This window comes from Dictyostelium discoideum (genome assembly GCF_000004695.1).
Source record: "Dictyostelium discoideum AX4 chromosome 4 chromosome, whole genome shotgun sequence".
In the NCBI taxonomy this organism is placed as follows: Eukaryota; Evosea; class Eumycetozoa; order Dictyosteliales; family Dictyosteliaceae; genus Dictyostelium; species Dictyostelium discoideum.
Genome location: NC_007090.3, coordinates 1,363,740 through 1,384,789, shown reverse-complemented (window position 1 = coordinate 1,384,789; position 21,050 = coordinate 1,363,740). Strand labels below are relative to the sequence as shown.

The 21,050-nt window shown below is 22.1% G+C and overlaps 8 protein-coding genes across 8 annotated transcripts; 4 read left to right on the top strand and 4 right to left on the bottom strand.

Moving 5' to 3' along the window:
* Positions 1-86: 86 nt before the first annotated feature.
* On the bottom strand, positions 87-1,852 carry pigA (GlcNAc transferase; the record flags this gene model as incomplete). Its single annotated transcript, XM_633740.1, has 3 exons — positions 87-808; positions 913-1,204; positions 1,295-1,852. 3 exons carry the CDS (start codon positions 1,850-1,852, stop codon positions 87-89), a joined length of 1,572 nt encoding a protein of 523 aa, XP_638832.1.
* Positions 1,853-2,051: 199 nt separating this feature from the next.
* On the top strand, positions 2,052-2,390 carry fam32 (DUF1754 family protein; the record flags this gene model as incomplete). Its single annotated transcript, XM_633739.1, has 1 exon — positions 2,052-2,390. One exon carries the CDS (start codon positions 2,052-2,054, stop codon positions 2,388-2,390), a length of 339 nt encoding a protein of 112 aa, XP_638831.1.
* A 305-nt stretch (positions 2,391-2,695) lies between these two features.
* On the bottom strand, positions 2,696-5,263 carry ndc80 (kinetochore protein Ndc80; the record flags this gene model as incomplete). The annotated part of the gene is made up of 1 exon (XM_633738.1): positions 2,696-5,263. One exon carries the CDS (start codon positions 5,261-5,263, stop codon positions 2,696-2,698), a length of 2,568 nt encoding a protein of 855 aa, XP_638830.1.
* Positions 5,264-5,612: 349 nt separating this feature from the next.
* spc98 (spindle pole body component 98) lies at positions 5,613-8,123 on the top strand (the record flags this gene model as incomplete). Its single annotated transcript, XM_633737.1, has 2 exons — positions 5,613-6,182; positions 6,252-8,123. The coding sequence occupies 2 exons, from the start codon at positions 5,613-5,615 to the stop codon at positions 8,121-8,123; spliced, it is 2,442 nt and encodes an 813-aa protein (XP_638829.1).
* A 108-nt stretch (positions 8,124-8,231) lies between these two features.
* Positions 8,232-9,143, bottom strand: DDB_G0283961 (hypothetical protein; the record flags this gene model as incomplete). The annotated part of the gene is made up of 2 exons (XM_633736.1): positions 8,232-8,862; positions 8,962-9,143. The coding sequence occupies 2 exons, from the start codon at positions 9,141-9,143 to the stop codon at positions 8,232-8,234; spliced, it is 813 nt and encodes a 270-aa protein (XP_638828.1).
* A 594-nt stretch (positions 9,144-9,737) lies between these two features.
* DDB_G0283959 (hypothetical protein) lies at positions 9,738-10,649 on the bottom strand (the record flags this gene model as incomplete). Its single annotated transcript, XM_633735.1, has 2 exons — positions 9,738-10,389; positions 10,465-10,649. The coding sequence occupies 2 exons, from the start codon at positions 10,647-10,649 to the stop codon at positions 9,738-9,740; spliced, it is 837 nt and encodes a 278-aa protein (XP_638827.1).
* A 537-nt stretch (positions 10,650-11,186) lies between these two features.
* On the top strand, positions 11,187-14,312 carry msh4 (DNA mismatch repair protein; the record flags this gene model as incomplete). The annotated part of the gene is made up of 1 exon (XM_633734.1): positions 11,187-14,312. The coding sequence occupies one exon, from the start codon at positions 11,187-11,189 to the stop codon at positions 14,310-14,312; it is 3,126 nt and encodes a 1,041-aa protein (XP_638826.1).
* A 2,324-nt stretch (positions 14,313-16,636) lies between these two features.
* On the top strand, positions 16,637-20,679 carry gacG (RhoGAP domain-containing protein; the record flags this gene model as incomplete). The annotated part of the gene is made up of 2 exons (XM_633733.1): positions 16,637-19,529; positions 19,634-20,679. The coding sequence occupies 2 exons, from the start codon at positions 16,637-16,639 to the stop codon at positions 20,677-20,679; spliced, it is 3,939 nt and encodes a 1,312-aa protein (XP_638825.1).
* Between the last annotated feature and the right edge of the window lie 371 nt (positions 20,680-21,050).

Sequence of the window (21,050 nt, the reverse complement as noted above, 5' to 3'; positions counted from 1 at the left end):
AAAAAAAAAAAACTTGTATTATTATTTTTATTATTATTTTTTTTATTTTTTTTATTTTTCTTTCTTTAAATATTTTAATAATTCTTTTATTTAATTTGTTGTTTAAATTTTGTATAACCTTCAATTGGAAAATCAAAAGCTTCGTCAATATCTTCTTTTGGTGAATAATATTCTAAACAACGATAAATTAAATTATCAAGTGCAACCACCATACAATTTAATTTTCCAGCCCAAAGACCACAACCAACGAAACGACGTAATCTTTCAATAAATGGCACCTTTGGAGCTTTACTAATGATATCATATACTGTTTCAGTACGACGTGCGACATCGTTCCAGTCATACATTGTTCTAACTTCTTCATGGGTTTGTAAAGGTGTTGATTTTAGATTAATGATTGCATCAGTTAGTTTCTCTTCTAAATCGTCACTCTTTGGTTGTGCCAATGATATCATATGGGGTGGTAATACCTCTGGAACACCACCAACCTTTGTACTGACCACATATAGACCACAACTTGCAGCTTCAACAATTGCAATACAAAATGCTTCAGTCAATGATGAATTTAAAAAAATGTCACCTCTAACCAACACATTTCTAACGTTTGAATGTTTAACACTTCCCAATAATTCAACTCTATCATGAAGTTGATGTTTCTCTCTCATCTCTTCTAATGATACACGTTTTGGACCATCACCACCAATTACAAAATATGCATTTGGAAATTTCTTACAAATATTTGGTATAATATCAATAATTAAATCAATACCTTTTCTATAAACTAATCTACTCATAATTACAATTGTTACTTTTATTTAAAATAAAAAATAACAAATAAAATATTAATATCTTAGTTTTATCATTATTTTTATTTTTTATTTTTTATTATTTATTGATCGATCTCAAACTTACATTTATTTGGATCTCTTTTTGAAGGATCGGGTGTAAATTGAGTAGTATCAACAGCATTTGGAATTACAGATACTAAATGAGGATCTAATTGAGCTCTTAATACAGTATTCTCTTTACTTGTATTTGATACACAAATAACATGTGATATATCTGATAATGTAAATTTTAATAGTTTATTCATATGTATTGAACTTGCATCTGCAAAACCAAATAATGAATGATCTGTAAAACATGTACTATATCCCATAGTTCTTGCATGTAAAATACTTTCATGTGCAAGTGTTGAAAATGCCTTTTTATTTTTATTATTTGTTTTATTTATTAATTAATATATTTATATATTAAATTATATGTATATCTAAATATCTATATCTTTACTTACTTGATGACAATGTACAATTTCAATTCTTTCACGTATTAAAATCTTTCTAAATAATGGGAAAGTGAAATATAATGTAGGAAAAGAAGATTGATTATAAAATGGTGCTTGAGGTATATAATAAACTTTTAAACCATTTGTAACATATCTTATACCAAATCTATCACCATAACTATGTGTAATGATTATAACTTTATTTCCTCTCTTAATTAAACATTGTGATAATTGATAAAGATGTTCTTCAACACCACCCATATTTGGATAAAAGAAATCTGAAACCATGGCAATCCTATATTTTCTTTCACCATTATTATTATTATTATTATTATTATAATTAAAATTCGCTATATTGTTATTATTTATATTATAATTATTTACATTATTTATATTATTATTATTATTATTATTATTATTATTATTAATATTAACTATATTATTATTATCTATACTATCTATATTATTATTATTATTCACTATATTATTATTATTATTATTGTTATTATTATTATTTATTTCAATTGTATTATTTTGTTGTGATTGGTTTTGGTGTTGTTGATCCATTTTATTTATCTATTTATTTATTTATTTATTGAATCTCTGTATTTGTTTGCATTTATGGATAACCTTGAAAATAAGAAAAAAAAAAAAAAAAAAAAAAAAAAATTTGGGAGTTTTTTTTTTTTTTTATTTTTATTTTTTTTTTTTTTTTAATTTATTTTAAATTAAAACGAATAGTAGTAATAATAATAATAATTAAAGAATGTATTCAAATGTTGTTACAGGAAAATTAAAATTAAAAGGAGATGTTCCTGAAATACCTTCACATACAAATAAAAAAAAGAAAAAATCTAAAAAAGTTAAAAATGAACTAATCAAAGAAGAACAACAACAACATGAAGAAGAAGAAATTAGTAATATTAAGGTATCAAAAACTTTAACAGATGCTGAAAAAAAACATAAAGAGAAATTAAGTAGAAAAGAACAAAAAAGAATTGATAAATTAGTTAATAAATCACATAAAGAAAAAATCGAAGAATATAATAAATATTTATCAAGTTTATCAGAACATCATGATGTACCAAAAGTTGGTCCTGGTTAATTTATAATAAAAAAAAGTAATAATAATAATAATAATAATAATAATAATAATAATAATAATAATAATAATAATAATAATAATAATAATAATAATAATAATAATAATAATAATAATAATAATAATAATAATAATAATAATAATAATAATAATAATAATAATAATAATAATAGTAATAATAATAATAATAATAATAATAATAATAATAAAATGATAAAATTTAAGTGTGTATATACAATTCTATTTTTATTATTATTATTATTATTTTTTTTTTTTTTTTTTTTTTTTTTTTAAAATAATCATTTTAATTACTCATCAATATCAATGGTGTTATTTTGATGTTGTTGTTGCATTAATTGTTGATGTTGTTGTGATAATTGTGGTGGTGGTGGTGGAGGAGGGAATAAAATTTTTTGAGTTAATGATAATTCTTCCATTTGACGTAATGTATCAAAAATTTGAGAACCAATTAATTGACGATGAGAAATAAATCTTTCAATTCTTTTTAAATATTGAAGTTTCATTTGTTCAGATGATTGTTTTAAATCAATTTTTAAACGAGAATGTTCTTCACGTTGTGATTCTAATAATTGAATTGTTTTTTCAAGTTCACGAACACCATCATCAATTAATTTCTTATTTGAAGATTTCAATTGTTCAATATTTTCTTCACGTTGAGTTATATCAAAAGTTTGATCTTGTTTCTCTTGTTTTAAAATATTCTTTTGTTTATCATGTTTTTGTTTAATTCTTGCCAATTCCAATTCTTTATCACTAATTGATTCCTTTTGAATATCATTTAAATTACTTGTCTTTAATAAATCTTGTTTAATTTTTGAAATATTTTGAGAGATTTCTAAATTTAATTCTTGTAAATTTTTAATAACTAATTTTAAATCTGAAATTGAAATTATACCTTCTTCATAATTATTATTATTATTATTATTATTATTATTATTATTATTAATTATATTATTTGAAATATTTAAAATACTACTATTATTGGTATTATTATTATTATTGTTATTATTTAAAGTATGAGTAAATATTATTCTATATTTTTCAATTATTAAATTATCATTAGTTACTAATGAAGCTTTACAACAAATTTCTTTATATGATTGAATTAATTTTTCAATTTCATTAATTGATTGTTTAATTTCTTTTGATTTCTCTTGTTTTAATTGATCATGTCTAGATTGTTCACGTTGAACTTTATCGAGTTCTTCTTTGAGTTCAAATGTTTCTTGATTGATTCGTTTTGCATCTACAGAGTTTGATTGTTGAATTTGTATACGTGATTCAAATTCTTGTTTTTTTTTTTGGTGTTCTTTTTGTTGAATTTCCAATTCTTGAAAGTGAGTTTGATTTTGGTCAATCTCTTGATCCAATTTTTGATCCTCAAGTTCATTATCATTGATAAGATCATGTGTTGCAATGATTTCTTGATTGGTTTGTTCCAATTTAAAATTCAATTGATCGATATCATCATTGGTTATATATTGTGTTAGATTTACAATCTCTTGTTTTATCTTTTTTTGTCTCTCCATTGATTCTTCACATTCTTTCACTATTAGTTCATTGACTTCATTGAATTTCTCTTCTAAAAATTGATCAACATGATTACCATCATCACCTTTTAAAAATGCTTCATAAGATTTAAAAACATGTTTTGAAAATATTTGAGTGGTTAAATTGAAATTACCATCTTCATTGGTGTTGGTGGCAGAGGTAGTGGTGGTGAGGTTACCATTCTCATCGATTGTATTACCATTAAGTATTTCCCTTTCAATGTGGGAATCCATTTGACGAATGATTTGATCATATTCAATCAATTCAACCATCCAAATGATAGCACCCAATAGATGACCTCTTGTATGAGCATTACCAACTTGACTGAAAACACGTTTTGTAAAACCAGCCGATCTATAACCCATCATCTTAAAGAATGATATAATCTCTTCCTCTGGTTTCTCTGTTGGTAATTTAAAATGTGGATCAATATGAAGACAAAGGAATTTCATTAAGCCATTAATTTCACTCATAAGATTATCCTTTGTAATTGCTCTTGGATAACCTTTTTCACTTTGTGATAAAAATTGTTGAAGTCTTAATAAACATTGTGATTGAAATTTACTATCATTAACTGGTCTAGTTTCTTGTCTTAATGTAATAGATGGATTTGATGATGATGATGATGATGCTGCTGTTGTTGTTGTTGTTGTATTTGATGATATTGTATTTGATTTACTTGGTGCAATTGATTTTTTAGGTTGTACTTGGGTATGAATGTTATTATTATTATTATTATTAATTATATTATTATTATTATTATTATTATTATTATTATTATTATTATTATTATTATTATTATTATTATTATTATTATTATTATTATTATTGCCACCACTATTTGATATAAATGTTGTATTTCTAATATTGCTATTGTTATTATTATTATTTGTTAACATTGCAGATGGGGGACCTAAAGAAGATCTTCCACCTAAATTTGTTGATGGAGTAACCATACTATGCCTATTTGTGATATTGTTATTGTTATTGTTATTGATTGTATTTAAATTATTATTAAATTGGTATTGTTGTTGTTGTAATAATTGCTGTTGTTGTTGAAATGTTAATTGTATTGGTGCTTGTATTTGTGGTTGAGGTTGGGGTTGCATTGGTGGTGGTTTTCTACTTGGTAAACCTAATGTCGATGGTCTACCATGGCTATATTGTTTTTGTTGTTGTTGTTGTTGTTGTTGCTGCTGTTGCTGTTGTAATAATTGTTGTTGATACAATAATTGTTGCTGTTGTTGTTGAATTAATAATTGTTGTTGTTGATATTGTTGGTATGTTAAATTATTATTATGCATTTTTTTTATATGTACATGTATAAATATTTATATTTATTTATTTGTTTTATTTATTTGTTTTATTTATTTGTTTTATTCGTTTGCTTGATTTGAAAATAATAAAAATTAAAAAATAAAATAAAAAAAAAAAAACTAATTTTTGGAAAGTCCAGCTAAAAAATTTAATAAATAAGTTTTATAAAATTTTGGCGCCAAACACCAATTTTTTTTTTTTTTTTTTTTTTTTTTTTTTTTTTTGTTGAAATTTTTTTTTTTTTTTTTTTATATTTAATTATTTAATTTATATAACAAACACATATATATATATTCGTATATGTATAAATAAATAAAAAAAAAAAAAATAAAAAAAATGAATTCAACATTTGTACAGATACCAAAATTAAATATAAATAAACAAGTTAAAAAAAAGACAGATTCAATTACAGCAAATACATTATTACCAAAATTAATGAATGATACTTCAATACAACAACCAAATCAACAACAACAACAACAACAACCACAACAACCACAACAAGTTACAAATGGTATAACGATTTTACAAAACTATCAACCACAACAACCACAACCAGCAACAACTACAACCCAACAATTAAATAGTGCAAATAATACACCGACATTAGTATCAACTAAAAAATCAGTTATTGGAATCAATGAAATACCTGAACATTTATTAATTAGAGATATAATTTATGTTTTTCAAGGTATTGATGGTACATATATAAAATATAATAAACAAAGTGATTCATTTAAAATTGATGAAAATACATCCAATACATTAGTAAATGGTGAACCAGCATATATATCAAAACCAAAAAGAGATTTAGTTTATCGTCTTTGTGAATTTGGTTGGTTATTTAAAAAAGTTAGATTATTTATAACAAATAATGATTTTAAAAAGACTGGTTTAACAAATCAAGTATGTAATAAATAAATAAATAAATAAATAAATAAATAAATAATAAATAGATACTAATTAAAGATAAAGAGTTTTTGTTCAGCAATAAATGATGAATTAATTGAATTATATAGAATTATAGCTATTTTAGAGACTCAAGTTTATAAAAAATTTGATATGGTAAATTATGGTGGTGGTGGTGGTGGTAGTGGTGGTAGTGGTAGTGGTAGTGGATTAGAATCACCATCATCAGTATCATCAGGTGGTACAACAACAAGTACAGAGATACCATTTATTGATGGTGATAGTTTAACATTGATTAGATTATTCGTATGGATTCAATCACCATTAAAGAGATTGAAAGTGTTGGGAACATGTGTTGATTCGATAACAGTTGATATGAAGGGTGGTGAAATTCTATCGAAAATCGATACACTATCAAAACATGGTGATCAAGATATTAGAATATTGATTCATAATATAATGTTTAAAATTTGTCAACCATTATTCTCAATGATAAGGTTATGGATGTTTAAAGGTGAAATCAATGATCCATATCAAGAGTTTTTCATTAGACAATATGAATCGGTTCAATTAGAGAAAACTTGGAAAGAGAAATTTGCAATCGTTGCAAGACTATTACCATCATTCATTTCACTACCATTATCAAAAAGAATTTTAATCATTGGTAAATCAATAAATTATATGAAACAATTTTGTAATAATTTTAAAGAAGATAAAAATGATAGATATTATTATTATAATCAAGAAGATGATGATGATGACGATGAAGATCATGACGATAATGATGATGATGATGAAAATGAAAATCAAGGTGAAGATGATGAAATTATTGAAAGAAAATTATTAATTAAAGAATCAAAAATTATTAAAGAAAAAACTAAAGAATTAAATTATATCAATAAAGAAGTATTACAAGAGATAATAGAGTTGGTGTCTAGACAAAGTTCAGAGAGATTGTTAAAGATTGTATTGAATAGATTTAAATTTATGAATCATGTAAAAGCATTAAAGAAATATTTATTATTGGGACAAGGTGATTTTATTCAATATTTAATGGACTTGATTGGTGAGGATTTATTGAAACCAACTAGCCAAATTCAACGTCATAAATTAGTAGGTTGGATGGATACTGCAATTAGGAATTCAAATGCTCAATTCGAGGAACAGGATATTGTAAATAGGTTAGACATTGCATTGTTACCTGAACGACCTGGAAATATAGGTTGGGATATTTTCTCATTGGATTATCATGTCGATACACCATTGAATACTATCCTCTCACCAAATGATATATTACGTTATAAAAAGATCTTTCATTTTATGTGGGGTATAAAAAGAGTTGAGTATTCGTTGGCTTCGATTTGGCGTAAAATTAGGTCGTCAACTTCCTTATCGATTCTATCACCAATTGGTGGTGACATTCATAAATCTCATTTGATTATGAATGAAATGGTGCATTTCATATCGAATTTTCAGTACTATCTAATGTTTGAGGTTTTGGAATGTTCTTGGAAGAATTTAGAGAAATTCATAGACCAAGAAGCTACCGATTTAGATCAACTCATTGAGGCTCATCATCAATATCTTCAAGATATTTGTAATAAAATGTTTTTATCAAATTCTGATAGTTGTTATGAATGCTTTAAAAAATTATTATCAATTATCATCAAATTCACTCTATTACAAACTAAATTAATCAACCTTTCAATAGCTATTCAAAATGAAAAGAATTTCAATGAAACTCATCAAGCTCAAGTTAATAAAGAATTTAATAGTTTTAGAAATCATCTAAATAATCTCTATCAAGAATATACAACTTCATTTTATAAATTTCAATCTGAAATTTTAAAAGTTAAAGTAAATCAAGATTTAAATCCAATTTCATTACAATATATGTTAGATTTTAATGAATATTATGAAGAAAAAAAAGATAATTAAATAAATTTAAATTTAAATTTATATTTTAAAAAGAAAAATTGTAATATTACTTTATTTTTTTTATTATTTTAATTTTTTTTTTAATTTTTTTATTTTTTTATTAATTTTTTAAATTAATAATAATAACAATGATGATAGTAAACCAATGAAAGCAATTGATAAGAATAATTTATTTGAATTATTTTTATGACCAGAATCACCACCTTTGTTTGGATTAATTTCATTATCAGTATTTTTGATATCACTATCTTCAACTGTTAAATCATGGGCAATTAATGATGGAACTGTTAAATTCTTTTTGGTTTGATCAGTTTCATAAGTACCTAATGAATCACCTTTACCATCTGTTAAGATTAATGTTGAATCAACTGAGACTATGAAACTATTCTTTCCAATTTTTGGTTCAGTTTTTTGTAAACGTACAAATGCACATGAATAGTACACTGATCCACCACCAGTTCTAGCATCAAATGTTAACTCTAATGTACCAAATGAATATCCTTTTTCATCAAATTGAATATTACTCATTAACTTTTCATTACTTGAAATTGGGTCCATATCAACTGCATAAAAACTACTACTTTGATTCATATCATTTTGATTAAATGTTAATAATTGATGACCTGTTGTATCACCATCATTAAAATATTGGACGGTATATGTGTTGGCTGATGTTGCATTTTGTTTTGATAATAATTGGAAAATTGCAAATTCATATGGTGAATTTACATTAATTGGACTATTTAAAAAAAAAAAAAAAAAAAAAAAAAAAAAATTAATAGTTAATATATAAATAAAAAATTAATTAATATATAAATAAAATTAATGTTTATCTTACTTTACATCACCTTCAACTTCTGGACCATGGCATGGGTGTCTAATTTTACAACCTTTAACTTCAGAATCATCACAACGTGTTTTAGGAATTGGTTTTAAAAAACCTGCATTTGCATTTACTTTATTATATGAAATTCCAAGGAATGCAATTAATGCAAGTAATAATAATTTACTTAGATACATTGTTTTTTTTTTTTGGAATTAATATTTGTTTATTGTAATTGTAATTTTAATTTTTTTTAAAAAAAAGAATAAAAAAAAAAGAAAAACAAAATTAAGTTCAGATTCAAAATAATTATTTTATTTATTATTTTTTTTATTTCTCCAAACAAATGCAAATTCAATTATTTGTAAGTGTGGTTTTTAATGTTTTAACACAAAAAAAAAAAAAACTTTACTGGAAATGTGTGGTTTTTACACAAAAAAAAAATAAAAATAAAATTATATCTACTTTCTTGTGTGTTTTATTTTTAAAAAAAAAATAAAAATAAAAATAATATTATCTTTCGTATGTGTTTTTGGTGTGAAAATATTATTGTTTTTAATTTTTCATTAATTTATAAACAAAATAAATTAAAACTATGCCAATTTTATTATAAATAAAATAAACAGCAAATTTTGTGTGGGATTTTAATAGGAATTGCAATGATAGTAGTGTTTAAACAAATAGATATTTTATTAAATTGTATTATTTTTTATATTAATTATATATTTATATTAAAATTTTTTTTTTTTTTTTTTTTTTTTAAAAAAAAGAAATTATTTAATTAAATTAAATTATTTTCTAATTATTATAAACGAAATTAATGAAATTAATGTTGCAACAAACATTGATGGAATTGAAAGGTTTGAAGAACTATTTTTATGATTTGAATTTTCATTATTGTTATTTTGACCAATATCACCTTCAGTTGAGTCATTTGCAACTATATCTTCAGAGCTAACAGTTGCTTCATGATTAATTAAATCTGGTACAATGATTTCAGTTGCAATACCATCAGATTCAATTTCACCACGTTGTCTACCTTTACCATCAGTTAAAGTTAATGTTGATTCAACTTTAATTTTCTGTCCAGTACTCTTGGTAGTTGCGTTCCTCTTTTGTAAACGAACATTTGCACATGAATAGTAAACATCACCACCACCACTTCTTGCATCAAATGTTAATTCCAATGTACCAAATACAAATCCTTCTTTATTAAATTCAATATTCTCCATTAATTTTGTATTCATCTTAAGTGGGTCCATTTTAACTGCATAGAATGAATTATTGCTTTGCATATCATTTTGATTAAATGTTAATAATTGAAAACCAGTATTCTCTTGATCTTTAAAAAATTGAATTGTATATGTATTAACTGATGTTTCATTTGCTCTTGCATCCAATTGATAAATTGCATATTCATAAATTTTATTAATATCAATTGGACTAAATTAAAAAAATGAATTAATAAATTTAAAATTTTAATTGTTTTTAATAAAATAAGGTATTATTATAACTTACTTTACGTCACCTGAAACTGCAGCAAGATTATGACATGGATTTCTAATTTTACAACCTTTAACATTATTTTCTTCACATAACACTCTTGGAATTGGTTTCATAAAACCTGCATTTGCATTAACAACATAACGACCAAAACACATAATTGAAAGCAATGATAATATTAAATATTTAGAAAGATACATTTTTTTTTTTAAAAATATTAGATTTGAAAATAAAGTTTTTTAATTTTTATTTTATTTTTTTATTTTTTTTATTGTTATAAAATGTATTATTATAGTTTATTTAAAAATTTTATTATATTAATAACTTTTTTGATTTTATTAATAATTTAATTTATTTAATATTAAAAAGTAAAAAAAAAAATTTAAATATTTATACCATTTTTAAAATTATAATTAACAATACCCAATATATAAATCAATTATTTGTTACTATTATGGAAATAAATTATAAATGTGTGATTGATTATTTAGAAATATAATAAACAATTTTTCTATTTTTTTTTAGTGTGTTAAAAAAAAAAAATAAAAAAAAAAAACAAATAATTATTTTTTATTTTATTTTATTATTATTATTATTTTAATGAATTACTTTGTTTGTGTATAAAAAATTGTTTAAAATAATCAATTTTTAATATAATATTAGAAAATTATTTAAATATTTTTTCTTAACAATTTTTTTTTTTTTTTTTTTTTTTAAAGTAACAGATAGAAATAAATATGAATAACGGTATCTCAAAGAATATATCTTTTTATAAAAAAATAAATTATACCCACAACAAACCACCAGCACCACACATACCACAGCAACCACAATTTTTAAATAATACTCAAAAAAACAATGACACAATAATAAATAATAATAATAATGCCGATAATGATGATATTGAATGTATATATGATGATTATGAATTTGATGATGATGATAATAATAATGATAATGATAATGATAATGATAAAGCTGATAAAAATTCCTACAATAATTATATTTATAAAGAAATTACATTAAATGATTTTGGTGATGAAAATGACAACGAGAGTGATTTAGATGATTTAGATTTTGATTTTGAACCAACAATAATTAAAAATATAGAAAATAATAAAACCTCAGCAATCAATTCCAAATCATTTGAACAAACTTCAAAATCAAATCACAAACTTATAAACTATAATCCAATTTGTAAAGATATTGATGAAAATGATTTATTATTAATTTCAAAACCAAAAATTAATATTCCAATGAAAACCCCTCCATCATTATCAAAAAATAATAATACTAACTCGAAACCAATGAGTTCACTCTTAAATTCTAAAAAATCCACTTCAACTATAAATACACCAAAGATAAATAAAACATTTCCAAATACAATTCAAAATTCATTAAGAAAATCTGGTTCAGTTAATAATGAAAATAATTCAATTAATAGTAATATAATAAAAAATAAAACTAAAAATCATAGTGGTTCAATTGTTGCAATTTGTGAAAATAGAACTAGAGAAATTGGTTACTCTTCATATAATATTGAAAGTGGTGAAATTGAAACTGGTCAATTTTGTGATTCTCAAACTTATTTTCATTTGTATACAAAATTATATATTTTAAATCCTTCAATAATAGTTATACCACCAATTGAACAAAACAGAGAAATGGTTAAATTAATTGAAAATGCATATCCAAATGTAAAGATTATACCAATTATAAAGAAACTATTTAATGAAAATGATGGTATATCATTAATGAATCAATATTGTTTAATTGATAAAATATCAATAATTGAAAAGTTTACAAAAGATAAAGTTTTATCACTATCAAGTTTCAATGCATTAATTAAATATTTAGAACAAGATGGTATAATGTTTGTAAAGAATTGTATTCGTATAAAGTATTCAGGAAGTGAAAATTCAATGCAAATAGATGCAGAAACAATAAAAAACTTGGAATTAATTCATAGTTCTAAAGATGGTAGTAGAAATTGTACATTATATCAATCAATTAATAATACATCAACATCACAAGGTTCAAGACTATTAATTAGTGCAATAGTACAACCATCAAATGATTTTGAAACTATTAAACATCGTCAAAATGCAATTAAACAATTACTTTCAAATCAAAGAGTTGTCTTTACTTTAACACCATTATTATCAAAGATTCAAGATATCGATAAAACCTTATTACTATTTTCACAACAAAATAAACAAGTTACAATAAAATCAATTGAAACTTCAATTAAATGTTTTATTGATTTTAAAAATATATTTGAACTTTTACCAAAAATTTCAAATCTATTAAATAGTGGTACAATTTGTGATAATCCAATGTTAAATTTAATTAAAGGAAAATTAAATAATGAAACAAATAATATTTTAATTAAAGAAAGTTCAAAAGTTTTAAATGTAAATTTAAATTTTCAATTATCAAAACAAGATCAACAACATCAACAAAAAGAACAACAACAACAACAACAACAACAAGTTAATAAAATTAATTATAAAATTATAATGTATATAAAAGATGGTGTAAATGGTTTATTAGATGTTTGTAAGAAAACCTATAAAGAAATTACTGATGATATTAATAAATTAACAAAATATTATAAAGAACAATTTAAATTACCACAATTAAAATTACAACATTGCCAAACTAAAGGTTATTATTATTCGTTACCATGTAAGAATAAAGCATTATTTCATTTACCAAATGTATTTGTTCGTTCAAGCTATAGAAATCAAAAGTACTATTTATTTAGTGAAGAATTAACTTCACTATCAAGAAGAAGTAGAGAAGTATTTGAAGAGATTATTATACTTTCAGCACAATCGATTGAAAAGTTAATTGAATTCTATCGTTCACATATTTCTGAGCTTTATAATATTTCAGAATCAATTTCATTATTAGATTTCTTGGTATCTGGTGCATTATATTCACTACAATTGGATCAAAGTGTTTGTCCTGAAATATTTAATGGTAAAGGTCCATTGGCTATTAAATCTGGTTATCATCCATTACAATTAAAGAAATCAAAGAAAAAAGAATCATTTTCAACTTGTTTTGTACCAAATGATACTTTAATCAATGAAACAGCCTCATTTCAATTAATTCATGGTTGTAATATGTCTGGTAAATCTACATACATCCAACAAGTAGCCCTCTTGACTATAGTAGCTCACATTGGTTATTTTTTACCTGCTGAGTTTGCAACTGTACCAATTGTTGATCAAATCATTAGTAGACTTGGCACATCAGATAATATTCAATCAAATGCTAGTACTTTTATGACGGAAATGAAAGAAATCTCTTACATCTTGGAGAATACAACTGAAAGTAGTTTGGTTATTATTGATGAATTAGGTAGAGGTACCTCAAATATGGATGGATCTTCAATTGCATGGTCAATTAGTGAACATCTATCAATGATTGGTTGTTACACTCTCTTTGTAACTCACTATCAACAATTACTAAACCTTGCTACATTTTATCCAAATATTAGAGTTTATCACTTTCAAGTTTCCAAAGATGATTCGTCTGGTTTAAAATATAATTATCTCTTTAGTGAAGGTGTTTCATCAATTGATAGTTATGGTGTTGAAACTGCTGAATTGGCTGGAATTGATTCAAAGGTAATTCAATCTGCTAAAACAATAAGAAATCTTTTAGAATCAAAATCAAACAATAACCAAATCAATCCAAATACAAATAATCAATCCATTAATCAATACCATCATCCATCTAGAGATTCTTATCAATTACTTCAAAAATTATTAAATTTAAAATTTTCAAAACTATCTGATGTTCAATTAAAAAACTATTTATTAAAATTAAAAGAAGATTTTAATTTTAGTTAAATTATTTATAGATTTATTTTTTAATTTTAGTATAAAAAAAAAAAAAAAAAAAAAAAAAAAAAAAAAAAGAAAAATATAAAAAAAAATAATAATAATAATAATAAAATAGTATTTGAAAATAATAAAAAAATTAAATAAAATAAATAATAACTTTCATTCCCACCAGCGTTTTAATTTTCGTTTTTTTTTTTTTTTAATTAAAGTGTCATAAAAAATTAAAATTTAAAAAAAAAAATTTTGTTTTGTTTTAAAACTGATCAAAAATATCTAATTAATTTAATTTTTTTTTTTTTTTTATTTTTTTTTTTTTTTTTTTATTAGCAATATCCCAATTTCCAAAGATAAGAATTTACAAAAATTGAAAAAAATTAAAAATAAAATAAAAATAACGGTAAAAACGTCACAACGTGTTAATAAATCCCAAGCTATATCTTAATTTTTTTTATTATTTGAATAATTGAAATATAAATAAAGTAATTTTTTTTAAAAAATTAATTTCTTTACTTTTCCCATTCCTTTTCACCAAAAGTAATTGAAATCTATAAAAAATATTTTTTCACACACAATAAATATCTAAATAAAAAACCGGATATTTTTTTTTTTTTTGCGAACCCATTAAAAAAAAGAAAACCCTCTTCCCATATATACATTTTATTATTTTTTTTTTATTTTTCTTTAAATTTAATTTTTTTTTTATTTTTCAAAACCCCTCAAAATTAGCGATTGGAATGTGCCAATAACAGAACCTTTTGCCAAACCATTTGACACCAAAATAAATTTGAAAAAAAAGAAAAAAAAAAAAAGAAAAAAAAAAAAAAAGTAGATTTTTTTTTTTGATCACAATTATTTTTAATTTTTTTTTTATTTTTTTTTTTATTTTTTTTTTTGTTTTTTCAAAAAAAAAAATATTTTTCAACGTAGTCCTTGTAAACACACTACCACATTAATTAAATTCTAATAACAACCAATAATAAAAATAATAATAATAATAATAATAATAATAATAATAATAATAATAATAATAATAATAATAACAACAATAGTCACAATATTGATAATTAAATAATAAAAACACGATATTTACATTGGTGTTTTTTTTTTTTTTATTCAAGAAATTTCTTTCAACAAAGTGGTAAACTATCAAAAATAAATAAAAAAAAAATTACAAAAACACAGTGTTTTTTTTGCCACCACACTCACACATACACCCACAAACTATTTAAATAATAACTGCCATAATTTCCCAAAAAAGATTTATTATTATTGTTTTTTTTTTTTTGTGTGAAAAATTTAAAATAAATGATAAATCTATTTTTTTTTTTTTTTTGTAAATAAAAAAATAAAAAAAATAAAAATAAAAAAAACATTTGATTGTTGGTTAATACAAAATGAGAATAACAAATTTGTGCTATTTCTTTTAAAAAAAAAAAAAATCTTTTTTGGACAATCATTTTTAAATAATATCTTTATTATTTATTTTATTTTATTTATTTATTTTGATTTTTGATTTATTTTTTTATTTTTATTTTTTTATTTTTATTTTCAAAAAAAAAAAAAAGTTCTTTGTATTTTGTGAATCTTTTTAATGTTTCTTTTTTTTTTTTTTTTTCACAAAAAATAAATCTAAAAATAAATTATTTTTGTTTATAAATAAAACAAGAAACTTCAATAAAAAAAATAATAAAACTAAGATCTATTTTTTTTTTTTTTTTTCAATTAATTGAAAGAAAGAAAAAAATAAAAAATAATAAAAAAAAAAACATCAACACTTTTGTGATCCAGTTTACTTAATTCATATTACACATATATACATAAAATATTCAAAACCACACACATACACTGTGCAGTCACTTTTTTTTTTTTTTTTTTTTTTTTTTTTTTTTTTTTTTTTTTTTTTTTTTTTTTTTTTTTTAATTTGAAAATTTATTTTTATTATTTAATTTTTTTGTACACATACCAAATCACAACCAAATATAAAATAAAAATAAAAATAAAAATAAAAATAAAAATAAAAATAAAAATAATAATAAAGATATAATAAAATAAAATTAAGATTAAAAAAAAAAAAAAAAGATAAAAATAAATTTTCAAAGATTAAAAAAAAATTATAATAATCACAATCATAATAATCATAATCAAAATAGAATAATAACCAAAAATAGATTATCAAAGATAATCTTTTTTTTTTTTTTTTTTTTTCTTTTTTTTTTATAAACACCAATTCTGGTTTTTTGATTAATCGTCCCCCGTCAACATTTCAAATAATTTATTTATCCCATCACTTTTTTTATTCCAAAAAAAAAAAAAAAATTATAAAAAAAAAAATGGCGTCAATATTTTTAAATAAAAAAACAATAGAGACTAACAATTTTATTTTTAATGACAATCGTCCAAAAAACATAAAAATTGTAGATAAAATAAAATCATCAACAGTTGAATTCTTTCATTCAATTCAAAAACATATACAACAAGTAAAGGTAGAGAATAATAACAATAACAATAATAATAATAATAATAGCGAAAACAATAAATATAAAAGAAGTCAAAGTGAAGAAAATATAAATAACTATATTCAAAATCATTTTAATCCACCACAGCCACAAAAAAAAAGAAATATTTTATTCATTTTTCAAAACTTAATAAATAGCGGTAATTCTAATAATAATAATAGTAGTAATAGTAGTTGTAATAGTACACCATCGACATCACCTTCATCAACACCAAGATCAACAAATTCACCAAGATCAACATATTCACCAAGAAATAATAATAATAATTTTACAGAGTCGTCAAGTGATAATCAACAATTTGATATTACATTCAATATGGTTGTTGAAAAAGAGCGTGTTATATTAACAGTTAAAGTTCCAGAAGTTGGATTAACTAAAAAGATATTATTTGATAAAGTTGAGACTATAAAAGATGCAATTCTATTAGTAATTGAAAAATTACCACCTGGATGTCTAGATGCATCAGAATATAATTTATTTTTACCACAAAAGAATCAATGGTGTAAAATTGATTCACGTTTTTCAAAATATCAATTCAAAGAGAATCAAGAAATTGAATTTAAAAAAGATTCAAGAGGTGGTGTTTCACATATGTTATCAAATGTTGGTAATTTATTAACAAGACCCTATAGAACCATTTATATTAAATTACCAGAGATTGTAACTGTTGGTACATTACCACCACTTCAAATAAATGGTCAAATTGGTGATTTACCATCATTAAATAATAGTTTAAATAATAGTTTAAATAATATATCCAGTAGTAGTAGTGGTGGTACTGGTGGTGGTAGTGGTACTACTGCTGCTGCCACTGGCAGTTCTTTATCAAATTCAAATTCAAATTCAAATTTACAAAATTCACAATCTGCAAATAATTCACCAATTATTCATAGGCGTAGAACTTCATCATTTTCATATGATCCAAATATACATCATTCATCATTAACACATAGTAATAGTAATAGTAATTTAATATCAACTAATACAAGTTCTATTGGAAATAGTGCACCATCACCAACTACATTAGGTTCAAAACCATTTTCAATTCCAAAATTAAATTTAACTGAAAATAATTTAAACAATTCATCATCTACATCATCATCACCAAGAAATAATGGTAATGAAGTTATACAATCATCATCGTCAACATCATCACCACGCGTAAACGCACCACCTCCATTAGAACATAAGAAATCATTTTTAAATATAATTGGTATTTCACCAAGAGGTACCAATCGTGAACGTTCTTCATCAACAAATAGTTTAAATAATTCAACCTCATCATTAAAATCAAGTAATAATAATATATTACAACAGCAACAACAACAACAGCAACATTATGACTCTGCACCAACTACACCAAGAAATTTTGGAACATTTGTTAGAACTCAACAACTACAAAATCAACAACAACAACTACAACAACAAGAATCAATTGAAGCATTTGATTTTGAAGATGATAGTACATTAGGTGAAGTTTTAAATAAAATTTGTACAAGATATCAATATATTGAAAAGGATTTATTAGAAGATTATAGTTTAATTACAAAGGATGGGTTATGGTTTGTTGATCGTAATAAAACAATTACAGAACTCGGTTTAAAACATATGGATGAAGTTGAATTTAAACGTATGACTCAAAAAGTTAAAGTAGTTTTCTTGAATAAAGAAATCGTTTTAAATTTTAATCCATCTGATACATTAAAAGAAATTAATTATAAAATCATTGTACATTATTTACCATCATTAATTAAATTAAGTAGATCAAATTCAATTTTATCATCATCTTCATCTTCAATTTTTTTAAATCATCAATCATCGTCAAGTTCAAACTCATCATCTTCACCGTCACAATCATATAGATCATCATTATCATTAGAACCTTTAGTAATAAGTGATCTTGAAAATAGTCAAATTCTTTCAAATACACCAACCATTACAACCGTTGGTAATCATCAAATTTTAAATTTACAACAACAACAAAATAAACAACGTTCATATTCTGATGCAAGTCCATTATCATTTTCAAAAGATTATACTTCAGAAATTTCAAATCATCAACAACAAAATATTGAAAATCATATAAATAGAAGGAAAAATAGTATTTCAACAAATCCTTTAACAAATAGTGGTAATATAGCTAATAATAATAATAATAATAATAATAATAAAGATAAAGATGATAATAATAATAATAATAATAATAATAATAATAATAATAATAATAATAATAATAATAATAATAATAATAATAATAATAATATAGCGAGTAGTACAGATACAATTCAATCAAATAGTTCAACAGGTAGTTTAGGTAGTAATAATAATATAGCGTTTTCAATTCAACAAAATAGATATCCAATACCTGATAATTTAGTTGAATTTAAAGATTTTAAATTACATTTATCAGGTACAAAGAATCAAAATCCAAATATAAATCAGAAATTTGATATGTTATTAGATGAACGTCGTACACTTTCATCATTTAATTTTTGGAATAACATAAAATTACATTTTAAAAATTCTTCAAAAAGTTTACACTCTGACTCAAAAAGAGTTGCTCCAACTTTACCATTCTATTTACAAATTGAATCTGTTGAACAATTTAGTGTTAGTCATATTTTAGAATTAGAAGGTACTTTATTAATTTCTGATATTTTAAAATCATTTAATAGATTACTTTTAAATAATGAAAATATAAAAATAAGTAAGTTTTTTAAAATTTAATATAAATAATAAAAATAATAATAATAATAATTTATTAATTCATTTTATTTTTATTTTTTTATTTTTTTTTATTTATTTATATAGACGATCCATTAGATGAATATGGATTATTTTTTAATACTGTAAATAATGGAAATAGAGAAGGTTTAAGTTATGGTAGTTCAATTTATTTAGATCCATATAAAACTTTATCACATTATCCAATGATTGAACCATTGGATAAATTAATGTTTAAGAGAACAAATACAATATTTGGTGTTGATCCAAATACAATTGTATCAAAGATTGACCCGATAACTGGATTTAATATACCATGTTTATTATTAGACTTGAAACAAAAGTTTATTGAATTGGATGGGTTCTCAATTGAAGGTATATTTAAAACAAATAACTATTATGATTTAACATTCACTGAAATCATTAAAGAAATTGAGAATGGTACTTTATTAACAAGCAATAATCCAAATGTTGATGCTATTGGTATTGCATGTTTCATTAAACGTTGGTTTTCAAAATTACCAAAAAAGATTTGTTCACTTTTAGATGATGAAACTTTACTTTATGCTTCAACTCAAGAATCAACTGCTGAAGCTTCATTAGATTCAATTCCTCAACCTTATAGATCCTTACTATTATGGTTAGTTAGATTCTTATCTGAAGTTTCTCAAAGTGCTTACACTAATAAATGTAGTGCTAAAATCTTAGCAATTGTAATAGCCCCAAATTTAATTTCAATTTCACCAAACAATAATAATAATAATAAAGAAAATAATGATCACCATCATCACCATCACCATCATCATAATAGTCACCATCATAGAGATAATAATAATAATAATAGTAATAATAATTCATCAACAACACCAACTTCATCATCAGTTGGTAAATATACAAGTTTAGAGAAATTACATCAATGTACTTTATTCCTTAGAAATTTAATTAAATTAAAATTAAGAGAGAATGGATTCCTTCCAATTTCAACTTCTTCAATTTCAATTTCAAATTCACATAATTCATCATCTTTTATCTCTATGACTGGCACAAGTGAAACTTCTATTCATTCTTCAAATTCTCCAATCTCTTCTTCAATCTCAAGATCTCCTTCTTTAACTGATATTGTTGAAGAGTAAAATAATTGTTTTTTTTTTTTCTTTTTTATTTCTGGAAAAAAAAAATAAAAAAAACTGGAAAATGAAAAAAAAAATTAAAAATAAAATAAAGTAAAATAAAATTTTTTGTACAAAGTTAAATCTTAAAATTTTTTTTTTTTTTTTTTTTTTTTTTTTTCCCTTTCCCTTTGTTTTTTACTTAATATAGAAGAAGATAAAAATAGTTTTTTTTTTATTTTTTTATTTTAATTTATTTTTTATTTTTTATTTTTTATTTTTTTATTTTGGTTTTATTTTTTATTTTTTTATTTTAGGTTTTTTTTTTTTTTTTTTTTTTTGGTTTCAGTGTTGCAATCACTCCACTAAAACCAAAGGGGATATTTTAATGATTA